Source organism: Amblyomma americanum, chromosome 8 (genome assembly GCF_052857255.1).
Source record: "Amblyomma americanum isolate KBUSLIRL-KWMA chromosome 8, ASM5285725v1, whole genome shotgun sequence".
In the NCBI taxonomy this organism is placed as follows: Eukaryota; Metazoa; Arthropoda; class Arachnida; order Ixodida; family Ixodidae; genus Amblyomma; species Amblyomma americanum.
Genome location: NC_135504.1, coordinates 102,446,389 through 102,460,986, shown reverse-complemented (window position 1 = coordinate 102,460,986; position 14,598 = coordinate 102,446,389). Strand labels below are relative to the sequence as shown.

The window sequence follows — 14,598 nt, the reverse complement described above, 5'->3', positions numbered from 1 at the left end:
CTGCGTCACAGGTCTGACCGCCGCAGTGGTCAGTTGCTCCGCAGCCGCTGGGGACTGTGGGCCGAGGGTTAATTCGTTTGATCATAGAAGGTTGTGGCCAAGTACAACACCAGGGTGGCCAATTCTTGCTCTGGTGAGAGAGTGCGTTTTCTGTTCCGGTCACCCAGATCAGGCCGCACTCCAGGCCTGGTTATGCAATTCCATCGACACGCGGAATTTTTTTTTAAAACCCTGTGGAAAATTGCGCAGCACCAGGATTTGAACCCCGATCCTCTTGCACGCGAGGCGGATGCTCTACCTCTTGGCCATCGCTGCATCACGGTTTGTCAAGGTTTTAATCGGTGATTAGTTAACCATTTTAAATGCTAGCGCAAAACTGCTTTGCATGCTTCACATAGAAGCGTCATAATAATAATAATAATAATAATAATAATAACAATAATATTGAGGGGGACGGAAATGGCGCAGTATCTGTCTCATATATCGTTAGACACCTGAACCGCGCTTTAAGGAAAGAGATAAAGAAGGGAGTGAAGGAGGAAAGCAAGAGAGAGGTGCCGTAGTGGAGGGCTCCGGAATAATTTCGACCACCCGGGGATGTTTAACATGCACTGACATCGGACAGCACACGGGCGCCTTAGCGTTTTGCCTCTATAAAAACGCAGCCGCCGCGGACGTGTTCGAAACCGGGAACTCCGGATCAGTAACCGGGCGCCCTAACCACTGAGCCACCGCGGCGGGTCATAGACTCCATTACTTGAATAACCTCGCATTCTCTCAAAACCAATTCACCTTCCCTTCATACAGCTCAAGCGGCATCCATTGTTCGGCAGTGACACATTCCGCGTGTATTTCCGCATTAGGAAATACATCAGCGTGGCGCCGATTCCGAAACATAAGCTTAAAGACGTCCACACAGGCCGACAACGATCGCGAGAATCCTACCTGCGCCGACGCCTGGCCAATTCCCCGACCGTGCTTTATGTTGTCGCCGCAGCATACGCGAACCATGACAAGTACGCAGTGGTGGAAATAGACCATCCCTTCTCCACTCTATTCACTGCGTCTGTAAGAGCCGAAACACCAGAGGCCGCGGAGACCATCACCGTGGCCACTGCCATTATGCATTACGAGTCACAAGGCAAAAGCGCTCATGTGATCACACACTCGCAACACGCGTGTCGAAACCTCCGAGGCTGAGTTCCCAAGCACGTCAGTCGGCTCATGGGCACTACACCCCTCACCAAGCACCACCAAATCTCTTGGACCCCAGGCCACGAGGGACTGGAGGGAAATGAGAGGGCAAGTGCTATAGCTCGAGGCATCATCAACCAAGCGGGGCCACAAGCCGTGTCCATTTTTACCCCTCTACCTTCTAGGTATAACGAACGCCTCGTGTTTCAGCGTCCTCAAAGGCGACACTTCCCTCCACCTCATAGGAAATTAGACCCCCCAGGTGCCGTCTCTTAGCGGAAGATACAGACGAACACATTTCACAACCTCTATACACCACATCTCATACACCCAAAATTATTCTCCGACACCGGTTCCAGGTGCCTGGCCCGCCCCACACTCTTCCACATTTCGTGGCGATGTGGGGACAAACAAACACTCTACAGATGTAAAACACCTCTTTTGACCGGCGGGAGGCGCGGCTGCTTACCGATAACCTGAAGTACCAACGGGCTATCATAAAACTTGTCTGCAGGGCAGCTCAAGCCAGTGGAGCCCTGGAATGAGGGCCCCACCCATAAACTCCCCCATCTCCCCTTCGATTTAATAAAGTTTCATCCTCCTCCTCTTCCCATCTTTGCCCAAGGCAACCAGGCACCATGGTTTGCTTCTCACCCTTATAGTTGTGCACTAACTTGCCCCTGTAATTTCTAAATGTGTGTGAGGTAAGGAGAATCCTTGTCCTCACCTTTGAAGTACTTCTATTTTTTAAAAAATTGGAAAGGACTCCACTGTGCGAGCGAGAAGGCAACTATGCCGCCTGTTACTTTCAGCGTAGAATATGCATCATTTAAAAGGCTAAGAACTTAAATTATATTGCCATGATAGGACACCTCACGCACTTTTGAAAATAAGTGCTGATGAAAGAATTAAGAAGCCTTGGTAACTGACGTAGGTAAATTTTGTAGTGCCGTTCTAAGTGTATCGGTAGTTCAGGTCGATCCGAGGGTTCCTGGGTTTCGCATAATGATCGCCAGTGTTCTTTATTAGTATTTGGCTATGTCCCTGATCACTCCATTTGCCCAGCAGCCAGAACCAATTTACGCCGCACTGCTCGAATACGCATTTTCTGGTCTAACGTAGGGCGTGTGGGCCCTCGCTCAATCATATTACGTTATCAATTAGGTAATCATGAAATCTAAAAAGAAACCAAACCAGTTGCACATCGTGAAAAGTAAGTAAACGTCGGAGTTTTCACAGACCAGAATACTTTCCTGGATGAGAGGAGGTCAGAGTCTAGGCAATGAGAACCATCAGGTTTCGCTTCCAAAGCGGAGGCAGGTTCGATTGGCTTGCCCGTGAATATAGGAATACGGTAGGTATAATCGCTCGAATGATAGAGCTTCGAATCGCAAACCAATCCAAATAACATAATGCACTGACGGGGCAAACGGACTTCCAGCCAAGTGGGCTGTTGTGTACTGGGTGACGGGTTTCATAAACATAAAATGGACAATGAGGATAAATTAATATTGGCGTGTTTCGAGAAACTGCCGCGTTTTCAATCACTATGAAGCTGCTTTCCGTGAAAACGAGGCTTTCATAAACTGCCGAAGGCAACAAATATTGAAACACAGGCATGTATTGCTGCTGCCACCTGTCGTTTTCGCAACAAAGTGCACGAACATTAAGATGGTTTTCGACGCGAATCCGTGAGGCCATACTACAAGGCCATTCTCCTCCAAACAATGATTGCGGTGTCTTTTTCGGTCTTGACGTCTTCCGTTTGAACCAAGTGGCGCGAAGAAAGAGAGAGAGAAGAAACCTTTATTCGGCTGGTTAATCCTTAGGGCCTGGTTACATTGTCCATAGATGGGCAGCAGGCTAAGCCTACTAGCGACCTCAAAGGCAGCGCTTGAGGATCCGGTCCTGTATGTGCGGGCCCGAGCTGCGCAGCAGGGTCTGCCTGTCGTTTGGAAGCATGAGCTGTCCTAATTCTGGAGGTGGCGGGTCCTCCTTGCATCCTCAGAGTATATGACTGAGGGTATCTCTTTCATCGCACAGTGTGCACGCGGAAGAAAATTGATTTGGAAACATATGGAAGGCAACTACCGACCGCCTTAGGGAAAAAAATTGTTTGTAGTCTTTTCCGGGTGATTTCCTGATCTTTAATGAGCCCTTTAGTGGGGGTGGAAACTTTCGTCGTTGAAGGCGGAAGTAACGGTTTATATCATCAAATGAGATTAGGCTGTTCTTGGCTGTTGCCTGGGCTGAGGTGTCCACCACCCGGCCGACCGATTCTCGTGCTGTCGTGAGCCGCCTCGTTTCCAGGGTTGCCTGAATGTTTCGGCGCCCAAATCAATTCCTTATCCCTATCTAGGGAAGTGATCTCAAGAATACTGAGAGAAGACTGCAATTCTATCCCGGGGGAAACTGTGTATGGCAGTTTTGGAGTCGCTGATGATATTTTCTGCCCGGGAATCTGTAATGGTTAAAGCGACGGCTGCTTCCACACCTATTGCGGATGTATGCACAGAGAGAGAGGCTGACAGGATTGTTCCATGTGTTCCCCTAACCCCTACCACTGCAAATTCTTTTTTGGGAGCTGGATCCTCGGCTCCATCGACGTAGGTAACACCGGGTTGCTGCTTATATTCCCGATGGAGAGCCAAAGCCCTAGCCGTCCTCCTACCCTCGTGGTGTACAGGATGCATGTTATAGGGAAGAGGTTTAGTAGTTAGCTGTTTCCTGATTGGTGTGAGTAGGTCTCTTGGTTCATCTATTTCTGGCTTTGCGTTTACGTCTAATGTGGCGGTGATGCTTAGGACTCTTCTATATTTCGTGAGCCGCGCCATCTATCTTGTAGTGCGGGCCACGCAGAGTTCTTTAAGTTCATTGCGGATGCCAAGCTGGAGAAATTGTTCTGCAGATGTGTAGTGAGGAAAAGCCTAGTGCCGCTTTGATTGCTTGTCCGACAAAATTCAGCGTCAAAATTCAGCGACAAATTCAGGGCCAAAGCATTGGCCTGCTGTATGGTTAAATAAATCTAGAAAAAGCCATAAAATCAATTCTTATTAAGAAAACGAAAATTTTATGGTGTTTAAATCGGTATTCCTTTATTTTTCGTTATTTACATACCACATGCAAAATTGGGAACAGTGCAAGAACCTTCCCGGTTTGTCCCCTGCGGCGCCCTTATACATATCTCTCTATTCCCTACTGGCGTGGTTATGTCAGGATACACTAATAGATTCGACTGGATCAAAACATGTTCGCGGCAAAAGGTTGATCTCTACGGGGTTGAAGCATCTTCCTTGCGTCTTCATCTAGACGTCCCATTCGCCGTCAATGCAGAGGTCTCGGCTGTTGTCCGGCACGTCGACCCCGCATATATCGACGAAGTGGTCGCTGCATATCTTGGGCGCCGAGTCCTTCAATTCAGGTCTGAGCCACAGGATGCAGTCTGCCAGTTCGAAGCGAAGGGCATTGAATGACGAAAATTACTTGACGGACTCAGTTCGGCGAAATATAGAGCTTGGAAGCATGTCAATAACACACGATTACTTCACTTCACAAGTTTCTAAAACCTAATGTCATGAATTATCTCTGACTCATATTCTTTTCTGGTCTACGCGTACGGGGATGCCGAAAAGCATCACGAAGTCATTTGGCGTCCCACACCCGCAATTTGTTATTGATTTAAGATAGATAAACGAAAGCATCACGCTCACATTCAGTTGCTTTAGAACCAGCGGAAATAACGTCCTTCGTAAAATTGAGACAAACACCTATGTCGCACCTGCCCCATTTCTATCTTTACCTCCTCCATTCAGACACCTTAGGCCCCACCTTTTCACGTTTGTACACAACTTTGAGTAAATTCTTCCAGCTCGCCGCTATAATCCGCGACCAGTGTTCTTTGCACTGCAAGTAAGCTACAAAGGCGAAAAGGCGCCATATCTCTCTACGCAGCATAATTTAGTCACCCGTTGTGCTAAATAGTTTCCTATTAAAACACTGATTATTTAGGGCACATATCTAACATAACTCAATTCACCGTTTCAACGTCATATAATCAGGCAAAAACAGTTCCTTTGATTAGGACGAATTGTTTTCCCACGTTTGATTACAAGAGGCTTCCCTAGATGGCGCCAGCTACACCCATGAATAACCGAAGCAACAGCGCTGCGTGCAACAGACCAGGCGGTGGCCATGCACCCAAGCTATGGGCGGATTGGGGCAGTTAGAGACAATCCACCCCTGTATATTTCTTTTAAGTACCACAAAAAGCTATCGACGCGTGCAGTCCCACCCAATCATTCCTCACCTCTCCCAGCCGCTGAATTGCCCAGTGCTTAATGCTGCGCTAGCAATAAAATAATGACCTCTCTCTTCGCATCTTATATATTCTTCATCTTTTCAATAAGTTCAAGACAGACCTTTTTCTCTCCTCTGTCCACATATACTTACGATAATCAGAGCCTTCCACGTCCATTACGATGCAGTTGTTGTCAGCGTAGTACAAAATGGCCTCCTTGGGCGTAGGATCTGCGGGAAGTGCGACCAGCTCTCAGATAGGTCCAAACAGCCTGATCAAGTGCGCGGCCAACTGTTAGCAAAGACTCCAAGCTTATTAGTGGGTTCATGCGTACCGTTTTTGCGAACCACTCTATGGCTCTGTTCTGGGGTTAAGGTTGAGGTGTTGAATGTTATAGGTGTGATTAGCCTTGCTTTACCTGCCGGCGATTGCTCTACCGTAGCGTCCCTTCTATATTAATAATGTCCTAAAGCCTGTCGCATCTACCCCGCTATGCGCACAGTCTCTTATAATAGCACACATTCACTCCCGCAGCCACCACCGATGCACACAATCAATCGACACAGTTCACATCACAGTCCACTCCAGAAGCCACCATCTATGCACATATTCAGTCACAGTAGAACATAGGCCATTGAAGTGCCAAAATCCATAAACACATTCACTCACAGCATAACGTAGTCCACTCCGGAAGACACCATCTACGCACACATTCAATCACAGTAGGCCATAGTTCGTTCCTGCTGTCATCATTCAAAACAAGATCCGTGTCCGCTAGAAAAGTTAAAAGAAGGCGTGCAGCCTCCCTTCTGCATGTCTGGTTTCCACTTGGGTAGACAATGTCCTGAACTGTACTGTGTCAGGTTCCGGTCTTCTTGAAGGAAGCGAACATCACATACCTTTCCGCGTTGTACTCTGGGCAGTACATAATAATAATGCTCGATATCCCCGCACGCACCACATAAGGAACAGAGCGGAGACGGTGCTATGTTAATCTTATGCATCCAGGCAGGAGTGCGAGCAGAGGCCGTGCGAATTCAATGCAGTAGAGTGGCCTGGGTTTTTCTGAGTTCTTTGGTCACACATGGCTTGTGGGGCGCACTCCACAGGAGACTGAAATGATTGAGCACTGTTTTCCTGTAGAGACTATTCCCATCTTCAGATAATTTTCTTGGTGGACTCCTTGAGAGAACTTTATGGCTTAGATTGTCTGCCACCTCATTACTGTTGACTCGTATGTGAGAGGGCACCCATCGGAAATATAAACTAAAGCCTCTGCTGCGCAGATTCTGCACCAAGCGCAGAGAGCTTATAGACAAGGCATCAGTAGAGAATCCGCGCTCTAACCTCTGAAGGGCAGATTTTAAATCAGGATGAAAACAGCTTGAGCCGGGCAAGACCCTAACTATCGTAAAGCCGCCTCAATAGCAACACTTTCAGCCCTTGTGGAGGATACGACAGCAGTAAAGCGTACGGACCCCTTGCGGTCCAAAGAAGGAATGTAAAAAAAACGCTGCGCTAGCTTGTTTGACCTTGTCCACAGAACCATTCGTGAAAATTTGAAGATGGCGGGCATACTCTGTTTCCAAATGTTCCAGTACAAGCGAACGCGTTGCTGCCAAAGGAGAGCTGCGCTTTGCGCTCATATGGGAAATTGTGACCTTACAGTCGAGGGTCGGAAAAGACCAGGGGGGTTTCAACCGTTTCCTTTGCCATCGGACATAAAGGCCGAAAGAACTGAGAGTATTGAGTGGCAAGTAAGCCCTTAACTCATATCTCTTGCACAGCCGCGGGAGAAGGGATCGCCCAGCTACCGTCTCTCCTATTCGGCCAAGATGCATTAGTGGTCTCTGAGACGCGACAAGGCTAAGAGGTTACGATAGAGATTCATGAAGTACTGCCTCAATCGCAGCTGCCTGAGGAATTCCAATGGCTCTTCTTAGGCCCTTTCAGTGGACAAGTTCGAGACGTTCCGAGGGGGAAATTAAAAGCTATTGACAGATTATGCGACTGACCCCCAGCGCTTCATGAAGTTTGATCATTGAAGAAGGATGGCTTCCCCATTGCTCACGTGCCATTCTGCGGGTCACATTCAGACGCGAAGATATAGATGAAACAATCGCGTCTACAGCTTTTTGCCACTGTAGACGGGAGTCAATAATGACGCCCAGGAAACTCGTGTGGTTGAATTGACGGATGCAAGAGTGACCGAGGTCTATCTTCAACCGCGCTTGAGGTCTTCCTACACCTATAAACAGAGCAAAGGCGGATTTTTCCACTGTCGGAGACAATCCCACACCTTGAAGGTAAGCTTCGGCCGAAAGCAGAGCCTGTTGAGCTATCAGGGCTAATCGTTTGTGTTGGTAGCCAGTAATCCAAATACTGATGTTCTCAGCATATATTGACATACGCACTTGCCTGCAACTTTTTTTTCAACGAATCGGGAAGGCCAACGATCACGACGTTAAAGAGCATGGGGGAAAAGCACTTCCTTGCGGCACACCTCGTGATAACACCCTTTAGGTGCTTAACATACTCCCTAACCATACACGAACCGCGCGATCACTTATAAACTTGTAAATGAATCTTAACATATGACCCTGTATGCCCATGCCTTGCAAGGTGTTTATAATTGAGCTCTAAAGCACGTTGTCAAAAGCTTTCGCAACGTCAAGAAAATGTTTAAGGTGGAAAGGCCGAAAGCTGGTGCATATGAGATCCACGAGGTTTAACCCCATCCATATTAGATCGCAAGGAAGTTCGCTGCGGAGGTGGTACTTAGGAACTCAAAAGAAAGCACCAGCTGTAGGAAGTTCTTCAGGTTACCAGGCGCCATCGCTGGAACATGTGAACACAGGGTCCCAAACAAAACATGAAGAATTTCAGGCATACCTTGATTTTTGAGCTCATTATTTTGCGCCACGCACTCACAACATCGACAAAAGATGCCGAAGGGGACACACTCTTGGCCGCAGTAGCTGGTTTTTTTGTCACTTGTGCATATGAGAGTCCCCCTTGAAGTCGAGTCTGGATGTGATCCGGTCCCTCAGGAGCATGGATGCTTTATGCTGGAGGCCTGACAACCGACTCGCACGCAAGGGACCTTGGCGTCTTGCTGGACTCAGGTTTCTTAGAGACATTGTTGGGTAACGCAACATCATCAGATTCCAACACTGGGAACACGTCTAATCCTGGGACAGGCATCTCAGTCGGTTGGGTTTTTGGACCAGCAATAAAAAATATTCGACGGTGCAGTGCGCTCACACTGAAGGGGCAGCCTCCGAAACTCGCTGAATGATCACCACCTCAATTGGCGCAAGAAAAATCGGCCTTGCAAATTTTAAAGTTGTGGTCGCCTCCACAGCGCTTACAGCGTCGATCCCTTGTGCAAACTTTGGCCATGCGCCCAAACCGTTGGCATCTAAAACACCCTGGAGGAGCTTCGGTGAATTAGGCAACTGCGTGTTTTCTGAATCCCAGATCAATTTTTTCGGGGCGCTCTGAGTTGGGAGCGAATGTCAACACGATAGAGTTTATTTATTTATTTATTTATGATTTATTTCAGTACCCTCAGGGCCCTAGGGCATTACAGAGGGGAGTGGGGTACAATAGACAAAATAACAAAGGAACAGCAGTCACAAGTAACACAAAAATGTGAACAAAACATGGCTCGTGCAAATCAGTAGGTTACAGCAAATACAATCAAAGAAATTAACAGTCATTTAACACGAAATTATGCGCAAATAATAAAAGTAAGCATAAATGTAAGCATACCACGCAAACAAGGACACCACGCAGACCAGGTCTGTTTGAACTACCACATAAGCTGAAAAGAATAAACGGCAGGGCGCAAGCATTACATGTACTATGTTACCATCAAGTTAGTTAAAGCCGATTTAAACACAGAATGGTCACTTATTTCGACGACCGATCGGGGAAGGTGATTCCATTGTGCCGATGTGCTGGGGATGAATGAGTTGTAAAAGTGGTTTGTTTGGCATGAAAGAATACCAACTTTATGACGATGATCGATCCGAGCTGAAACGTAGCAAGGTGGCGTTATAAATTTTCTCTTAAAGATGGGGTTATCGTAGTAAATCTTATGGAATAGACAAAGGCGGGATATATTTCTACGTTGCGACCGTAGTGGGAGTGATAAGCTTGATTTCATGGCACTGACACTAGAGTTATGGTGATAATTCGAGAGAATGAAACGGGCCGCACGGTTCTGTATAGATTCTAGTTGGTATATTAGTGCCTCTTGATAGGGGTCCCAGATAGGTGCAGCATATTGTAGTTTACTACGAACCAACGACTTGTAGAGAAGCAGTTTTCCGGAGCTAGAAGAAAGATTAAAGTTACGGCGTATGTAGCCCAGCATGCGGTTAGCGTTATTGCTTACATAGTCTATGTGTACTTTCCAAGAATGATTATGGGAAATGAAGACACCTAAATATTTGTAAAAAGGCACAGACTCAAGGCTGCAATTATTAAGACGATATGAAGGCAATGTGGTGTTACGACGAGAAACCCGCATGTTCTTGCACTTTTTTATGTTTAGTTTCATGTTCCATTTGTTAGTCCATTCAAGAGCATGATCAATATCCGATTGAAGAAGAGCTATATCAGAGTCACTGTTAATTTCGCGGTATATGACGCAGTCATCAGCAAAAAGATTTATTGTTGAACATAGATTGTCAGGTAAGTCATTGATATATATATAAGAAAAAGCAGAGGCCCTAAAACAGAGCCTTGTGGTACTTCAGATCCAACTGGAGAAGTGAAGGAAGAAGCACTATTAGCGGTGACAAATTGTGAGCGATTAGTGAGAAACGAATGCAGCCACCTAAGAACGTTAGGGTCGAGGTTAAGTTTACTAAGTTTAAAAAAAAAGCAGTTGATGAGAGACCTTGTCAAACGCCTTTGAGAAATCGAGGAATATGCAGTCGACAACAGAACCCATGTCGAGGAATGAGTTTAGATCATGTGTGAAGGTTAAAAGCTGTGTTTCGCAAGAAAACCACTTCCGAAATCCATGTTGATCGTCCGTAAAAAAGGCATTACAATCAAGGAACGATGCAAGGTGAGAGTAAATAACATGCTCCATGATTTTACACGGAATGCTGGTAAGTGAGATGGGTCGATAATTATGCAGGGAATGTTGATCACCAGATTTATGCAAGGGAATCACCTTCCCAACCTTCCAGTCATCAGGTATACATGCTGTTTCAAGAGATTGCTGAAATAGGTTAGAGAGTATTATTGCGCTGTATACCTTGGTTTTATTCAAGAACTTAGAACTAATGTTATCAACACCACATGATGAAAGAACCTTTTGTTTTTCTACGATTTTTTCCACTCCAGCAGGATCAAAGACAATAGAATCCATCGGTAAAAAGTCAGCACTGTTAGATGCCGGGGTTACCGAACACTGATTTTTGGAAAAAGCTGAAACGAATACACTGTTTAGAACATTTGCACATTCATTAGAATGAATTAGTTGGTCACTGGAGTCTTTAAGGCTGATGGATGAATTGTCTTTTTTGTTAACTACGCTCCAAAATTGCCTAGGGTTATTTATCAAAAGGGAAGGTAATGTGTCACTGAAAAACAAATCTTTGACATCCTTCAGTGCACTTTTATATTGAAGGGCCGCGACCTGATAAGCAGTCCAACGTTCTTGGGAACCGGTAAGTTTTGCAGAGCGGAACATGCGTTTTTTCTTATTACAGAGCCGTTTTAAAGATTCAGTGAACCATGGTGATTGACGGTTAGAGGTGATGACTGAGCGTGGAACATATTTTTCAGTGAGCGCAGCAACTTTTTCTTTACACAGGCTCCAGTTAGCATTCACGCAGCAATCATGAAAGCTTAGCAAGTAATGGTCTAGAAAAACAGACAGTTCAAGGTTAGTAGCATCGAAATCAACATTTTTGTAATCATGGATATATTTACTGTGGTTACGTTGATGGGGGACTGCGCAGGTGAAAGCAAAATGAAGGAGTAGGTGATCACTTAACCCTGGCAAGTATGATATGGGCTGGAAAAAATCAGGCGATGTGGTGAGTACCAGATCGAGGATATTAGACGCAGTAGGTGAAATTCGAGTTGCCTGCCTTACAAGCTGGGATAAGTTAAAATCACTGCACTAATTCAAGAACATGTCGCATTCACTTGAAAAAGGTTCACAAGAAGAACTCACATTAGACCACACTATGTTGTGGAAATTAAAATCACCCAGTAAGATAAAGGGACTGCTCGGATAACGGACTGTAATCATATGAATGGCATCATGAAGATCGTTTGCGGACGATAGCAAACGCCCACTATCAATTTCCTAGAGCATGTGCGAATTTCAACCAGTACAAGTTCCAACGCGCTTACAAAATGGATTGGAAAAGACATAATAGTATCAGCAACAGCTACAAGCACGCCTCCGCTACATCTAGAACCCCTGTCGCACCGACAATTGTTTTATCTCTTTTTACAGGTAAGAATTTCACAGCTATCTATCTTCGCCGATAGCCAGGTTTAAGTAAGACATACAATGTCAGCATCGTAAGCAGCAATTACAGAACAAAGATCATCTCGTTTAGGTATTATGCTGCGAATATTTGTGAACAAAAAAGAAAGTGGGGTAATGGCCGGGGACTTAGTTCCACTGTCCCTCACGCAGTGCTAATTGGTAACAAGTTCGGTCGGTGGCGCGGAGGCGCTGTGGGTATCATTCGTAGGGTCCTCAGAACGGTCGGTTGGCAACGGGAAGGCGCTTGGGATTTCATGAACGGAGTCATCAGCGTGATTGTAGGAGTAGCATTTATTTTTTATGTAAAGCTTATTGAAGCGAAGCTTGAAAGTGAGCGGCTGGGATTTGCCAAATTCGACCAGTTTTTTTCTAGCGTGACTGGTGGCGAAAGAAAAATCCTCGCTAATCGTAATTTTTTCATCCTTGAGCTTAGAACAGTTAAGCAGTATTCTCTACTTTACCTTGAAGGATGAAAATTTGGCAATAATTGGGCGAACTTTTTCCGATGCGAACCGACCGAGCTTGTGCGCTCTATCCATCCAAATTTCAGAGGACGGAATTTCCAAGCAGGATGAAAGAACCTTGACTAGCTTTTCTTCTCACTGAGCCCAGGACTCTGATTACGCGTCAGGTATGCCATAGAACAGAAGGTTATCGCTTCGCTGCCTGTCTTCAAGTTCAGACAGGCGCGCGCGCAGCTGAGAGTTTTCACTAGAAAGTTGGTCAACTAACTGCTGAAAAGGATGTACTTTCTTCTCGGTTTCGTCAATGGTAACAGTTTTGCGCTCAACGTTAGTTAATCTTTTGTCCATTTCGCTCAAATCTTCTTCTAACTTCAGCTGGGACTTCTTAAGATCATCAATAGACTTTATGAAAGCCTTTTGGTCCAGTTGCATTTTCGCAGTTCGCGTGTTCAAAGTCTCCAGTATTGCAAACATATCTTCCAACTGCTTAGACTGGACGTCAGGAAGAGAGTCCTGTACCTGATGCCTCGTGTTAGACCCAGGGTTGAGCTCGACGTCCCCGGACAACGCCAGAAGTTGGTTTACATTATCAAAGCATTCACTGAACACACAAAGCAAAACTCCCGGGCGTGGGAACAGCAACAGGCACACGTCATTAGATTTCTTAGCGTACAGGGAAGTAACAGAACTAACCTGGACGAAGAAGGATTAGGTGGCCGCATCCTGGTGCTGTTCTCACGCCCACTAAGGGCGCCGGGGGCCCGCCAGCTGTTCATATAGGCAGCAAATGATGTCGCTGTTGATCTGGATCTTTCATGCGATGGAGGGACGGCGATGAAAATGTGCCTGTCTTGCGGGCATATGGCAACACAAGTGTCGTTGAAGTTGCAGGGGAGCTTGCTGATCTCATGGGTAGGTGACGATAGCGGCGCATTGCTGAACAGAGCCCATGCCGTAACCTGGACGAAGAAGCAGAGCGGATTAGGTGGCCGCATCCTGGTGCTGGTCTCACGCCCACTCTAGATTTCGCAGCCCATTCATTTACTGGAGACTCCACACGATGCACAAGTCGTTCGTTTCACGTTCAGAACACCTTGTGGTTTCAGATAATCAACTAGGTCGCATTCTGAATACCACTTTGGTACACCCTTAATTACACAGGTGTTCTTCATGTAGGAACAGGCCAACCGCACGTTAACTTTGATGCCAAAAGAGAGGCCTGCAGGAGCTTGTCAACCTGCTCTTCCGTGGAGACATCCAGCTGAAGAGCCCCGTGCATGGTGAACCGACTACGAATCGGAGCTGATTCCAGCAGTGATTGAATGGCCGCGAAAAGTAAGATGGGATTCTTCTATCTTAAATCAATCCCTTTCTCTGTGGGCTCAACTACTACCAGGATGCCGACTGTTCGTTGCTTGCGGTGTCTCACCAACTTGAAGTCCTCGTTGTCCACGTCAGCCATATCGGCCACTGACTCGTCACCGTCCACAATCGTTGACTCGTCCCCACTGAACGATGAGGTCTCGCTGGACGGGTAGTCGTCTCCATGTTCTGGTCGCTCCACAGCCTGGGAAGCCATGGCCACCTCTTCCGAGCCAGTCTCCTTAGATTAGCGTGGTCACTTTAGGCTTGCCGACGCCGGAGCAGCCGTACTCTTCCCATATTGACAGTACCGCCTTGAAGATGCTGCCGTCCTCGAATATTCAAATAAATCTAGGTAATTTAGGCAAAATTAGGTGTAAACAAACAGAGCTGAGACGACCGTAGATCGAACAACGTCTTCGTCTTCTCTGGCTCTGTTCTGTCTTGCCAGCTCATGCTTATTTTGTCTAGAAGGTAGGACAGCAACACAGGATGGATGGATAGAAGATAGGATTGTCCCCTTTGAAAACCTCGGCTTTTGTTATTTTGTTTTTTTATTTAACTGTGTTATCAATTACTCCGGTGATGAGTCATTTTATTTATTATGTTTTGAGTTCGTCACTTGTAATCTTCGTGACCTCTCTGCTTCTGAACAACGAATCTTCCAATCGCTTTTCGCTAACATCCAACGCAGATTTATTTACATGACCATTGTTATCTCTAAACCCTCAGGCCTCAGGGAAAGTATTGTTCCT

At 46.3% G+C, this 14,598-nt stretch overlaps 1 protein-coding gene across 1 annotated transcript in view; it reads right to left on the bottom strand.

Moving 5' to 3' along the window:
* Window positions 1–4,499: 4,499 nt before the first annotated feature.
* The window catches only part of LOC144102655 (uncharacterized), a 24,393-nt gene continuing 14,294 nt past the window's right edge, over window positions 4,500–14,598 (bottom strand). The window contains exons 4-5 of the mRNA XM_077635870.1: window positions 5,644–5,721; window positions 4,500–4,636 (exon numbers count right to left, since the gene is read on the bottom strand). Of these exons, the coding sequence (XP_077491996.1) occupies window positions 4,500–4,636; window positions 5,644–5,721 (215 nt within the window). The remainder of the gene's footprint in view (window positions 4,637–5,643; window positions 5,722–14,598) is intronic.